Genomic DNA, 13,758 nt, shown 5'->3' on the forward strand with positions numbered 1-13,758 from the left:
TCTTGTTTAATCAGTGGGGGGAATATTTTAATGTAATTTAATATTATTATTATTATTATTATTAATAATAATAATTTAATTTATGTAATTGTAGATAGTTTATTTCATTTGTATGTCTTAAAACAGATCCCAAAGTAGTTTTAATACAACTCTTATAAATGAAATTTTGGACTTTGCCTTTGCCAAAGTTCCTCAAGTTATTTATTCATCTAAAAGACAGTGAGATTCTGGATGGACTGTGTTTCCAGTGCTGACTGAACCGAGCAGGAACGAGCTGTAACATGAACTCAACCGGACGTCTGGACGGCCTGAATGACGCTTTCTCAAAGAACTTCATCGCCTTTGTTCTTGGCGTCATCATCAACTGCATTGATGGAGCTTTTGTCTACACCTACTTTAAGAGTGAAGTTTTATACCAAGACCCCAGGTAACAACAGATGGCCAGGTTTGATTTCTGAACTGATGAGATTTGTCTGGCTACATCTCATCTACTGCACTCCTCTCTCCTGCAGGTATGTGCTGTACATCCATCTGGTGATCAACGACATGATCGTGCTGACGTTTTCTGTGGCGCTACTCTTCTTTACCAACACCATCGACCTGACCTTCGCTCCCTGCTGCATCTATACTGCTCATCTTAGTCACTACCACCAAGTAGGTGTGTGTTTGTGTTGACACAATTATTCCGCATGTGTGTTTCTGTACGGGTTTCCTTGGTTCTATCATTGTGTTTTTCTCTCAAAATGCAAATTCCACTTTAGGCTTTTAAAACGTTCAAGCATGAGACATGTTTACTGTATATTAGCCAGTCAACTCATGAAACAACTCTAAGCAATTAATCAATCAATTAAGCAATTTCCTCATGTTATTATTCAGGCACATTAATAAACAAACCATATATATATATATATATATATATATATATATATATATATATATATATATACAAATATATATATAAAAACATTTGATGGTTCAACATTCACAAATTAGCAGTTTTTTCTTGGTTTTATATCACAGTAAACTGAATATTTTGGATTTTAAAACTGTTGGTTGAATAAAATCAGACATTTAATCACACGACTGTGATGAGCATTTCACTGTGTTTCAAACAGGCCTATCTGTTGATGCCATGAGATGTCACTACAATCTACTAACAGAGTTGAGGATGCGACAAATGGTCGACAAACACACATCTACAACGCTAGTCGACTTTAATAAATTTTTACATGATGAAAGCTGTTATTTCCTTCAAAAAGCTATCACTGGCTGAGCAGACAACACATTCATGATGTTTCATTATATTATTTCATTGCAACCACACAACTACACTGACAAATCCGACTGAACCAGTGACTCTGTGGAAGTTTCTTTCTTTGCCCAGTTAAAAATCCAACCTCACTCAGAAATAATACATCAGTTGACACTGAACACACAGAGTTAAAGGTTCAAAAACTCTGAGAAACATTACAAACATGAACAAAGACTTCAAGGACTAGTTAGAGTTACTAAAGTTTTTACATCAGAAGTTTGGATTTGAAGCAGTTAACAAATCATTATCATGTGTTTTTATTTGTCTTCATCCAGGAACAGCCCTCTGAACCTGGCCGGAATGGCAGTCGAGCGTTACATTGCTGTCTGCCGACCTCTTCATCACGCCCAGATCTGCACTGTCCAGCGAGCCTATGCTCTGATTGCACTCATCTGGGTCGTCTCCCTCATCCCCGCCCTCACAGATATCATGGTCGTCCTCGACACTCAGCCTCTCTCTATATTCTCAAGGATTGTCATCTGTTACCCTACATATCTCTACAACACACCGTACCACAAGGCTCAAAGTGTGGCTGTTCAGGTGAAATGTTGATTGTTATTTCATTGATCTTAATTAGTTAAAGCTTTATTTATTTAGGAAATCTGAGGGATCAACATCTCTTTCATAGGAGAAACACGTCTACTAATTACATATCCACAAGGTCACAACAGGATTATTCTTTTACACTAAATAAGCTGGTACAACTTCAATGAATTCTGCGATGACCAAACTGTCATGGGTTCGAGTACAAATTACAGGATGGAGGACCAATTGCAGACACAAAGTCAGGCTTTGGAGATGACACAAATAATCCAGGTAAACATATGCAAAGGGAAAGGCAGTGTCCAAATTGCCAGTAGAGAGACCTAAAACAACAACCAGGAACTAAATCAGGACCAGGTACAAGCAGGGTGATAAGAACACTATGAACTAGGTCGGTATAAACAGTGGGAAACCAACAGGGGAACAGGTGAGAAGGCAGGTGAAGGAAATCAGCCGATTAGGAACTGTCATCAAGTCCAAGGGCACCTGGTGGACAGGTGAGAAATAGCACATCTGGAAATGCAGGGGCACAGGGAAGTAAGAAAGTGGTTAAGGGCAGAAATTCTGACACATCATCTGTTGCTCATTGACTCAATTAATATGGTAGATTATGGACATCTCCATACTCGATCATCTGAAACTGGTTCCACACATTTTCACCTAAAGAACTCTGGTGCCAGTCCCAAAAAGCTGGCACCAGACAAAATTGTGGGTCCAAAAGTTGGAACCACAGTTGTCAGTGGTCACAGGATGAGCTACTGTAAGATATTCTGCACTATTTTGAGAAAACACAAGCAATTATCTCTGGATATCTCTTAGGAATGCTGTACACGGTCGCTACAGACAGGCAACCTTAAAATGAAAGATGTAATGTCATAAAAAGTAAGTTTAGAAAAAGCAAGAAAAACAGCTGCGTTCTGTCAGATATGATTTCTTTCCAACAGAACTTACCTCAACTTCTGCTACCTAACATTCTTCTACTACTTATTTAGTTTATTGGCAGTTGGAAACAACAACAACTTTGTGCATTGCTGCCACCAACTGGTACAGAGTGTGAACTACATAACGTTTGGTTCTCAAACCTGTCAAAATGCAGGCTGCCTCTCAAAAGGAGCAGGTTCTGAACTGGCTCCAGCACCGTCCAGGTGAAAAAAGATACCAGAGAAATCAGCCTATTAAACCACTGTGATAACTTCTATCAAAAGCCTTGAACAGATCTACAAAGAGACCAACACAGTGTTGCTTTTCATTAAGTTACATCAAGTTAACATCAGCCATTTCAGTTTACTGTGTAACCATGGAGAAGCTTGTTTTTATTTCATAGCTCAGTTTTAATGAGTTTTAATCCATAGCAGATTAAAGTGACCATGGTTTGTGTCTTCATGTCTCCTCATCAGGTCCTTCTGTTTTCATTTGTCGTCCTGACTTTAATCATCACCTACCTGAAGGTCCTCTGTGCTGCCCAGGCAGCTTCTGGTTCTGACCAGGCCTCCGCCAGAAACGCCCGCAACACTATCCTGCTGCACGGAGTCCAGCTCCTCATCTGCACCCTGTCATTCATCTCTCCCCTCATCAACGTCATTTCACTTTCCATTTGGCCCCAGGGCAGAAGATTTATCCTCTTCACCACCTATCTGCTCACTGAACTGATTCCACGTCTGCTCAGTCCGCTCATCTACGGCGTCAGAGACAAGAAGTTCAGCAGCCTCATCAGGCTGCATGTCTTCTTTAAATACTCCAACTCTATAGAAAATAAGATGAACCTGGTAGCACCCTGGAGAAAGTCCAAACAGGTGCTACAGTGAAAGGCCTTCAAAGACTGATTTGTAAACTACAAACTAATGTCAGTTTCACTGAAAGCTCTGGTGGTTTCTGTCCATGGTCCAGTGACACAGCTACAACAGGCCTAACTAGAATCAAAGTCCAGTCTGAAAAAGACAGTCAGCTATAATAACATGCATTAACCTCATATATAAATACTAATTTTCAGATGTGATCCATCTGAGGTCAGAGATCAACTGCCTTTGTTTCATATTTCTTTCCTGGAGGTCTGATCATTTATAGTCTCTGTAGCTCTACAATGGTCACATCTGTGTAGTTGATGATACATTAATTAATAAATCATCATTTATTTCTCTCCTCTGTCCTTTGAAAATGATCTCTAATCACTGACACTTTATTTTGATGAAGTCTACCTATACACACAAACTGCATCAGATTGTTGATAAGTGATCAAGTCAACTTTTATATTCATGACAACAACGATCCCAGCTGCTCATCAGCTGCTCACAACAATAAAAGAGTGTACTTTAAAATAAATGGGTCATAATGGATTAAAACATTTATTTTACCAATAAAGCTCATTTAACACATTTGTAATTCAAATATGACAATCTTCCTTCCTCAGCCCCTCTATCACCCCACCCCCCAACCCCCTCTCACACTCTCTCACACACACACACACACACTACCTCACTGAAATCTATATAACTCCATCTCCTCCTGTTCCATCCACTACTTACAGTCAGTCGGTCAGCCCTGTACCTCCACACCGACCAGAGCAGTGAGATGTTGAAGTAAGTTTGATTGTTTTAACTTTTCATTCAAAACAGAAGAATGACTTTGTATTCTAATTAACAACAGAAATAGAAAACATAGAGGCACTGATGGATTTATTCTTTGTCATGTTACAGATTTACAAGAAATAAAAATTTAAGTTTAATCTCTTTCTCGTTTTTTTCTTATTTGCTTTGCCTTGATTGTGAACAAAATGTATTCAACCTTTGAAAATGTGATATTCTATTGTTGGTCCTGTTTAATCAGTGGAGGAATATTTTAATGTAATTTACTAATATTATTTCATTTGTATTTCTTAAAACAGATCACAAAGTTAGTTTTAATACAACTGTAGTCTCTCTTATAAATGAAACTTTGGACTTCACCTTTGCCACAGTTCCTTAAAATCATACTGGTTCTTACACTGGTGAAATGTTCACATTATCAAATGAGACATCCAGTCTTTTATAACATTTTATGTAAACTGACCAGCTGAGCAAGAAAATCTGTATTTCAAGTTATTTATTCATCTAAAAGACAGTGAGATTCTGGATGGACTGTGTTTCCAGTGCTGACTGAACCGAGCAGGAACGAGCTGTAACATGAACTCAACCGGACGTCTGGACGGCCTGAATGAGGCTTTCTCAAAGAACTTCATCGCCTTTGGTCTCTGCATCATCATCAACTGCATCAATGGAGCTTTTGTCTACACCTACTGTAAGAGTGAAGTTTTACACCGAGACCCCAGGTAACAACAGATGGCCAGGTTTGATTTCTGAACTGATGAGATTTGTCTGGCTACATCTCATCTACTGCACTCCTCTCTCCTGCAGGTATGTGCTGTACATCCATCTGGTGATCAACGACATGATCATGCTAACGTTTTCTGTGGCACTGCACATCTTTACCTACACCATCCCTCTGACGTTTGCTCCCTGCTGCATTATACTGCTCATCTTACTCACTACCACCAAGTAGGTGTGTGTTTGTGTTAACACAATTATTTTGCATGTGTGTTTCTGTTGCGTTTCCTTGGTTCTATCATTGTGTTTTTCTCTCAAAATGCAATTTCCACTTTTCAGGCTTTTAAAATGTTCAAGGATGAGATGTGTTTACTGTATATTAACCAGTCAACTCATGAAACAGCTCTAAGCAACTAATTAGGAATCAAGATTTTATAAGAGCTGCTACATGAACAACAATGTACGAGGTATAGCTATTAAAAAACGAGACTAATTCAGTAATACAATTCTATTGAACATTTTTCAGTGTCTTTCTCTTTCAACATACTCCCCCCTCCTGCATCAACACACTGCTGCATTTGGGTCTTCTACTTATCAAAGCAGTGCAGTAGGTCTTCTCTAAACAGCTGTCTCAGAACCTCTGTCGTTCTTTTCTTAACTTCTGACACAGAGTCAAAACGTGTTCCTTTGAGCACAGATTTGATCTTAGCAAAAAGGAAAAAGTCACACAGTGCTAGTTCAGGTGAATAGGGAGGGTGATCAAGAAGCACTGTGATTTGTTTTTGGGCCAGAAACTGCTTTAACGAGAGGGCAGTGTGAGATGGTACACAGAAGTTTTGGAACAACTTTGGCACACACTTGTCATATTGAAACATTCAAACACATGTGCACGTAACATGCAGTGTTCCCCATACAATGTACAAAGAGATTCAGCTGCTGTTTTGTTCAATTTCACCAAAAATTTCAAGATAATGGGTTGCTTAACTTTTAGGCTAATAATTTTCCAACGCCTTAGGAAAAACATATGCACTTCATTTAGTAAGTATCAGTGAACTAAAGAGGTCTGACTATTCTCCTGAAGGAACAGCACTGCAGCTGTTAAATAAGGTATGGTCAAAGGTCAGGCAGCTAACAAATCATTCTGTGTTTTTATTTGTCTTCATCCAGGAACAGCCCTCTGAACCTGGCCGGCATGGCAGTCGAGCGTTACATTGCTGTCTGCCGACCTCTTCATCACGCCCAGATCTGCACTGTCCAGCGAGCCTATGCTCTGATTGCACTCATCTGGGTCGTCTCCCTCATCCCCGCCCTCACAGATATCATGGTCGTCCTCGCCACTCAGCCTCTCTCTGTATTCTCAAGGATTATCTTTTGTTACCCTTCATATCTGTACAACACACCGTACCACAAGGCTCAAAGTATGGCTGTTCAGGTGAAATGTTGATTGTTATTTCATTGATCTTAATTAGTTTAAGCTTTATTTATTTAGGAAATCTGAGGGATCAACATCTCTTTCAGAGGAGAAACCCGTCTACTAATTACATATCCACAAGGTCACAACAAGATGATTCTTTTACACTAAATAAGCTGGTACAACTTCAATGAATCCTGCGATGACCAAACTGTCATGGGTTCGAGTACAAATTACAGGATGGAGGACCAAATGAACACACTTGAACAGATCTACAAAGAGACCAACACAGTGTTGCTTTTCATCAAGTTACATCAAGTTAACATCAGCCATTTCAGTTTACTGTGTAACCATGGAGAAGCTTGTTTTTATTTCATAGCTCAGTTTTAATGAGTTTTAATCCATAGCAGATTAAAGTGACCATGGTTTGTGTCTTCATGTCTCCTCATCAGGTCCTTCTGTTTTCATTTGTCGTCCTGACTTTAATCATCACCTACCTGAAGGTCCTCTGTGCTGCCCAGGCAGCTTCTGGTTCTGACCAGGCCTCCGCCAGAAACGCCCGCAACACTATCCTGCTGCACGGAGTCCAGCTCCTCATCTGCACCCTGTCATTCATCTCTCCCCTCATCAACATCATTTCACTTTCCATTTGGCCCCAGGGCCGCACAGTTATGCTCTTCATAAACTATCTGCTCACTGAACTGATTCCACGTCTGCTCAGTCCGCTCATCTACGGCGTCAGAGACAAGAAGTTCAGCAGCCTCATCAGGCTGCATGTCTTCTTTAAATACTCCAACTCTATAGAAAATAAGATGAACCTGGTAGCACCCTGGAGAAAGTCCAAACAGGTGCTACAGTGAAAGGCCTTCAAAGACTGATTTGTAAACTACAAACTAATGTCAGTTTCACTGAAAGCCCTGATGGCTTCTGTCCATGGTCCAGTGACACAGCTACAGCAGGCCTGACTAAAATCAAAGTCCTGTCTGAAAAGGACACAGTGGACTATAATAAGAAGCATTACCCACATGTATAAACACAAATTTTCCGATATGCTTAATGTGAGGTCAGAGATTAGCTTGCTTAGCTTCATGTTTTTTCACAGCGACAGTGCTAATCACTGCGCCACCATGCCGCCTGGCTTTGAAAATTTAAACAGTAATTCTGGAATAAAAGCAGCTAACAAATCATTATCGTGTGTTTTTTTAATCCATCTTCATTGAGGCACAATATGAGACAAAATCACAACAGGATGATTCTTTTACACAAAATAAGATGGTGCAACTTAAATGAAGATTGCAATAACCATATTGTCATGGGTTCGAGAGCAGAGTACAGCATGGAGGACTAAATGCAGACACAAAGTCAGGCGTTGGAGACACAGACAATCCAGGTAAACCTATGCAAAGGGAAAGGCAGTGTCCAAATTGCCCATAGAGAGACCTAAAACAACGACAATAACTGTTCACCTGGTGCCCATCCCAAAAAGCTGGCACCAGACAAAATTGAGGGTTTAAAAGTTGGAGCCACTGTGGTCAGTGGTCAAAGGACGAACTACTGCAAGAGATTCTACGCTATTTCGAGAAAACACAAATGTTTTCTTGTCAATCGCCACCTTATTGTCGTGGAGGGGTTTGAGTGCCCCGGTGAACCTGGGAGCTGTATTGTCCAGGGCAATAGCCCCTGGTAGTGTCTCCCAAGGGCTGGACAAACAACGATTCAAAAATACTTTGATGAAATGGCAGGTTTAAGAGTTGGCCACCTCGCCTGGAAAAGGGAAACCAGGGCAACCTCCTGGAGCCAGACCTGGGAGGGGAGCTCACCAGTGAGCATCTGGTGGCCCCAGGCCAAACAAGTTACATGGAGCTGCCACCCCATGGACCGACCACCTGTGGGGATATCCATTGGGGTCGGGTGCTTTGCCAGCCGGGTGGCAGGCGAAGGTAGGGTCCCCGGCAAAGGAGCCAACTAGTCTAAAAAAACAACAGAGCACTATAATAAGTTGCATCACCCACATATATAACTGCTAATTTTCACATGTGATCCATCTGAGGTCAGAGATCAACTGCCTTTGTTTCATATTTCTTTCCTGGAGGTCTGATCATTTATAGTCTCTGTGGCTCTACAATGGTCACATCTGTGTAGTTGATGATACATCGATTAATAAATCATCATTTATTTCTCTCCTCTGTCCTTTGAAAATGATCTCTAATCACTGACACTTTATTTTGATGCAGTCTACCTATACACACAAACTGCATCAGATTGCTGATAGGTGATCAAGTCAACTTTTATATTCATGACAACAACGATCCCAGCTGCTCATCAGCTGCTCACAACAATAAAAGAGTGTACTTTAAAATAAATGGGTCATAATGGATTAAAACATTTATTATTTATCAAATTTAACACATTTGTAATTCAAAAATGACAATCTTCCTTCCTCAGCCCCTCTATCACCCCCCCCACACACACACACCCTACCTCACTGTAGTATTATCACTGAAATCTATATAACTCCATCTCCTCCTGTTCCATCCACTACTTACAGTCAGTCGGTCAGCCCTGTACCTCCACACCGACCAGAGCAGTGAGATGTTGAAGTAAGTTTGATTGTTTTAACTTTTCATTCAAAACAGAAGAATGACTTTGTATTCTAATTAACAACAGAAATAGAAAACATAGAGGCACTGATGGATTTATTCTTTGTCATGTTACAGATTTACAAGAAATAAAAATTTAAGTTTAATCTCTTTCTCGTTTTTTTCTTATTTGCGTTGCCTTGATTGTGAACAAAATGTATTCAACCTTTGAAAATGTGATATTCTATTGTTGGTCTTGTTTAATCAGTGGGGGGAATATTTTAATGTAATTTACTAATTGTAGATAGTTTATTTCATTTGTATTTCTTAAAACAGATCACAAAGTTAGTTTTAATACAACTGTAGTCTCTCTTATAAATGAAACTTTGGACTTTTCCTTTGCCACAGTTCCCTAAAATCATACTGGTTCTTACACCGGTGAAATGTTCACATTATCAAATGAGACATCCAGTCTTTTATAACATTTTATGTAAACTGACCAGCTGAGCAAGAAAATCTGTATTTCAAGTTATTTATTCATCTAAAAGACAGTGAGATTCTGGATGGACTGTGTTTCCAGTGCTGACTGAACCGAGCAGGAACGAGCTGTAACATGAACTCAACCGGACGTCTGGACGGCCTGAATGACGCTTTCTCAAAGCACTTCATCACCTTTGGTCTTGGCGTCATCATCAACTGCATCAATGGAGCTTTTGTCTACACCTACTGTAAGAGTGAAGTTTTATACCGAGACCCCAGGTAACAACAGATGGCCAGGTTTGATTTCTGAACTGATGAGATTTGTCTGGCTACATCTCATCTACTGCACTCCTCTCTCCTGCAGGTATGTGCTGTACATCCATCTGGTGATCAATGACATGATCATGCTGACATTGTCTGTGGCGCTGCACTTCTTTACCTACACCATCCCCCTGACCTTCGCTCCCTGCTGCATCTTACTGCTCATCTTAGTCGCTACCACCAAGTAGGTGTGTGTTTGTGTTGACACAATTATTCTGCATGTGTGTTTCTGTCGGGTTTCCTTGGTTCTATCATTGTGTATTTCTCTCAAACTGCAATTTCCACTTTTCAGGCTTTTAAAACGTTCAAGCATGAGACATGTTTACTGTATACTGGCCAGCCAACACTTCAAACAGCTCTAAGCAATTAATCAGGAATCAAGATTTAACTGGAAATCTTGATTTTCTTTCGTTCTTTCTTTCTTTAAATATTTTATTTTACTTTTAATAATGTTTAAATTTACCTTTTATCGTTGATAACTTGTACTACTATCATTTTACCTTGTCTTGTGTTTCTACTCTCAATGCCTTTTGTGATTTATGTAGCACTTTGAATTGTCCTGTTGCTATGGCTAAATTGAAACTTAACTTCCAGGCTGAACAGATCCAACACTAGAGCTAAAATCATCAGTCAATTAATCAATTTCTCCATCAAAACAAATTTTTCAAGCTATCAAAACATTTGATGGTTCAACATTCACAAATTAGCTGTTTTTCTTGGTCTTCTATCACAGTAAACTGAATATTTTGGGGATTTTGAACTGTTGGTTGAACAAAATAGGACATTTAATCACACCACAGTGTGATGAGCATTTCACAGTGTTCTGGTGTTTAATCACTGTGTCAAACAGGCCTACCTGTTAATACCATGAGATGTCACTACCATCCACTGACAGCGTTTAGGACGTCACAAACGGGCAACAAACACACGTCTACAACGCTAGTCGACTTTAACAAATTTTTACATGATGAAAGCTGTTATTTCCTTCAAAAAGCTATCACTGGCTGAGCAGACGACACCTTTAGCAGACCCATCTTTTTCTGAAATAACAACTCATTAGCATCAGCAGGAGATTATGAGGCTACTCTGATTCATTATATTATTTCATTGCAACCACACAACTACACTGACAAATCTGACTGAAGCACTGACTCTGTGGAAGTTTTTTTCTTTGAAGTTGAAAATCCAACCTCACTGAGAAACAATACATCAGTTGACACTGAACACACAGACTTAAAGGTTCAAAAACTCTGAGAAACATTACAAACATGAACAAAGACTTCAAGGACTAGTTAGAGCTACTTAAGTCAGAGGTCTGACTATCCTCCTGACAGAACAGAACTGCTGCTGTTGTTGTGACCAGTAAGGTCAAAGGTCAGGCGACAGTGCTAACCACTGCACCATCATGCCGCCTGGCTTTGAAAATTTGAACAGTTATTCTGGATTTAAAGCAGCTAACAAATCATTATCATGTGTTTTTATTTGTCTTCATCCAGGAACAGCCCTCTGAACCTGGCCGGAATGGCAGTCGAGCGTTACATTGCTGTCTGCCGACCTCTTCATCACGCCCAGATCTGCACTGTCCAGCGAGCCTATGCTCTGATTGCACTCATCTGGGTCGTCTCCCTCATCCCCGGCCTCACAGATATCATGGTCGTCCTCGACACTCAGCCTCTCTCTGTATTCTCAAGGATTGTCATCTGTTACCCTACATATCTCTACAACACACCGTACCACAAGGCTCAAAGTGTGGCTGTTCAGGTGAAATGTTGATTGTTATTTCATTGATCTTAATTAGTTTAAGCTTTATTTATTTAGGAAATCTGAGGGATCAACATCTCTTTCATAGGAGAAACCCGTCTACTAATTACATATCCACAAGGTCACAACAGGATGATTCTTTTACACTAAATAAGCTGGTACAACTTCAATGAATCCTGCGATGACCAAACTGTCATGGGTTCGAGTACAAATTACAGGATGGAGGACCAATTGCAGACACAAAGTCAGGCTTTGGAGATGACACAGACAATCCAGGTAAACGTATGCAAAGGGAGAAGCAGGACGTCAGGTCACAAAAACAGACATAATGTCCAAATTGCCAGTAGAGAGATCTCAAACAGCATTCAGGAACTAAGTCAGGACCAGGTACAAGCAAGGTGATAAGAACACTATGAACTAGGTCGGTATAAACAGGGGAACAGGTGAAAAGGCAGGTGAAGGGAATCAGCTGATTAGGTATAGTGATAAAGTCAAAGGGCACCTGGTTCCACACATTTCCACCAAAAGAAGTCTGGTGCCATTTCCAAAAAGCTGGCACCAGACAAAGATTGAGAGTCCAAAATTTGGAACCACTGTTGTCAGTGGTCACAGGAAAAACTACTGCAATAGATTCTGCACTATTTTGAAAAAACACAAGCAATTATGTCTATCTCTGAATATCTGGTATGAATGCTGTACGCATTCACTACACACAGACAACCTTCAGATGCAAGAAGTAATGACTCAAAGTAAATTTGTAAAAAGCAAGAAAAGCAGCTGCATTCTGTCAGATATGATTTCTTTCCAACAGAAATTACCCCAACTTCTGCTACCTAACATTCTACCACTTCTTCTTTAGTTTATTGGCGGTTGGCAACAACAACTTGGTGCATTGCTGCCACCAACTGGTACAGAGTGTGAACTACGTAATGTTTGGTTCTCAAACCTGTCAAAATGCAGGCTGCCTCTCAAAAGGAGCAGGTTCTGAACTGGCTCCAGCACCGTCCAGGTGAAAAAAAGATACCAGAGAAATCAGCCTTTTAAACCACTGTGATAACTTCTATCAAAAGCCTTGAACAGATCTACAAAGAGACCAACACAGTGTTGCTTTTCATTAAGTTACATCAAGTTAACATCAGCCATTTCAGTTTACTGCGTAACCATGGAGAAGCTTGTTTTTATTTCATAGCTCAGTTTTAATGAGTTTAATCAATGGCAGATTAAAGTGACCATGGTTTGTGTCTTCATGTCTCCTCATCAGGCCCTTCTGTTTTCATTTGTCGTCCTGACTTTAATCATCACCTACCTGAAGGTCCTCTGTGCTGCCCAGGCAGCTTCTGGTTCTGACCAGGCCTCCGCCAGAAACGCCCGCAACACTATCCTGCTGCACGGAGTCCAGCTCCTCATCTGCACCCTGTCATTCATCTCTCCCCTCATCAACACCATTTCACTTTCCATTTGGCCCCAGGGCAGAAGATTTATCCTCTTTACCACCTATCTGCTCACTGAACTGATTCCTCGTCTGCTCAGTCCACTCATCTACGGCGTCAGAGACAAGAAGTTCAGCAGCCTCATCAGGCTGCATGTCTTCTTTAAATACTCCAACTCTATAGAAAATAAGATGAACCTGGTAGCACCCTGGAGAAGGTCCAAACAGGTGCTACAGTGAAAGGCCTTCAAAGACTGATTTGTAAACTACAAACTAATGTCAGTTTCACTGAAAGCCCTGATGGCTTCTGTCCATGGTCCAGTGACACAGCTACAACAGGCCTGACTAGAATCAAAAAGTCCAGACTGAAAAAGACACAGTCGGCTATAATAACATGCATTAACCTCATATATAAATACTAATTTTCAGATGTGATCCATCTGAGGTCAGAGATCAACTGCCTTTGTTTCATACTGTTTTCGAGGAGGTCTGATCATTTATAGTCAATAAGACTATACAATAAAAGAGTGTACTTTAAAATAAATGGGTCATAATGGATTAAAACATTTATTATTTATCAAATTTAACACATTTGTAATTCAAAAATGACAATCTTCCTTCCT

At 40.2% G+C, this 13,758-nt stretch overlaps 2 protein-coding genes and 1 pseudogene across 2 annotated transcripts; all 3 read left to right on the forward strand.

Moving 5' to 3' along the window:
• The first annotated feature begins 281 nt into the window (after positions 1-281).
• LOC108901454 (odorant receptor 131-2-like) lies at positions 282-3,660 on the forward strand (annotated as a pseudogene).
• A 1,353-nt stretch (positions 3,661-5,013) lies between these two features.
• On the forward strand, positions 5,014-7,425 carry LOC108901455 (odorant receptor 131-2-like). Its single transcript, XM_051074595.1, has 4 exons — positions 5,014-5,159; positions 5,245-5,385; positions 6,322-6,586; positions 7,018-7,425. The coding sequence occupies exons 1-4, from the start codon at positions 5,014-5,016 to the stop codon at positions 7,423-7,425; spliced, it is 960 nt and encodes a 319-aa protein (XP_050930552.1).
• Positions 7,426-9,715: 2,290 nt separating this feature from the next.
• LOC108901456 (odorant receptor 131-2-like) lies at positions 9,716-13,375 on the forward strand. The gene is made up of 5 exons (XM_051074596.1): positions 9,716-9,903; positions 9,989-10,129; positions 11,442-11,713; positions 12,566-12,621; positions 12,968-13,375. The coding sequence occupies exons 1-5, from the start codon at positions 9,758-9,760 to the stop codon at positions 13,373-13,375; spliced, it is 1,023 nt and encodes a 340-aa protein (XP_050930553.1). The 5' UTR covers positions 9,716-9,757.
• Positions 13,376-13,758: the final 383 nt, after the last annotated feature.

The sequence above is a fragment of the Lates calcarifer genome, linkage group LG12 (genome assembly GCF_001640805.2).
Source record: "Lates calcarifer isolate ASB-BC8 linkage group LG12, TLL_Latcal_v3, whole genome shotgun sequence".
Taxonomy (NCBI): domain Eukaryota; kingdom Metazoa; phylum Chordata; class Actinopteri; family Centropomidae; genus Lates; species Lates calcarifer.

Coding starts and splice junctions, on each gene's coding strand:
- LOC108901456 (XM_051074596.1), top strand. CDS start 9,758: ATGAACTCAACCGGACGTCTGGACGGCCTGAATGACGCTTTCTCAAAG. Junction 11,714..12,565: donor TGTGGCTGTTCAGGTGAAAT/GTTGATTGTTAT, acceptor CTTCTTCTTTAG/TTTATTGGCGGTTGGCAACA. Junction 12,622..12,967: donor CTGCCACCAACTGGTACAGA/GTGTGAACTACG, acceptor TCTCCTCATCAG/GCCCTTCTGTTTTCATTTGT.
- LOC108901455 (XM_051074595.1), top strand. CDS start 5,014: ATGAACTCAACCGGACGTCTGGACGGCCTGAATGAGGCTTTCTCAAAG. Junction 5,160..5,244: donor GTTTTACACCGAGACCCCAG/GTAACAACAGAT, acceptor TCTCTCCTGCAG/GTATGTGCTGTACATCCATC. Junction 5,386..6,321: donor ATCTTACTCACTACCACCAA/GTAGGTGTGTGT, acceptor GTCTTCATCCAG/GAACAGCCCTCTGAACCTGG.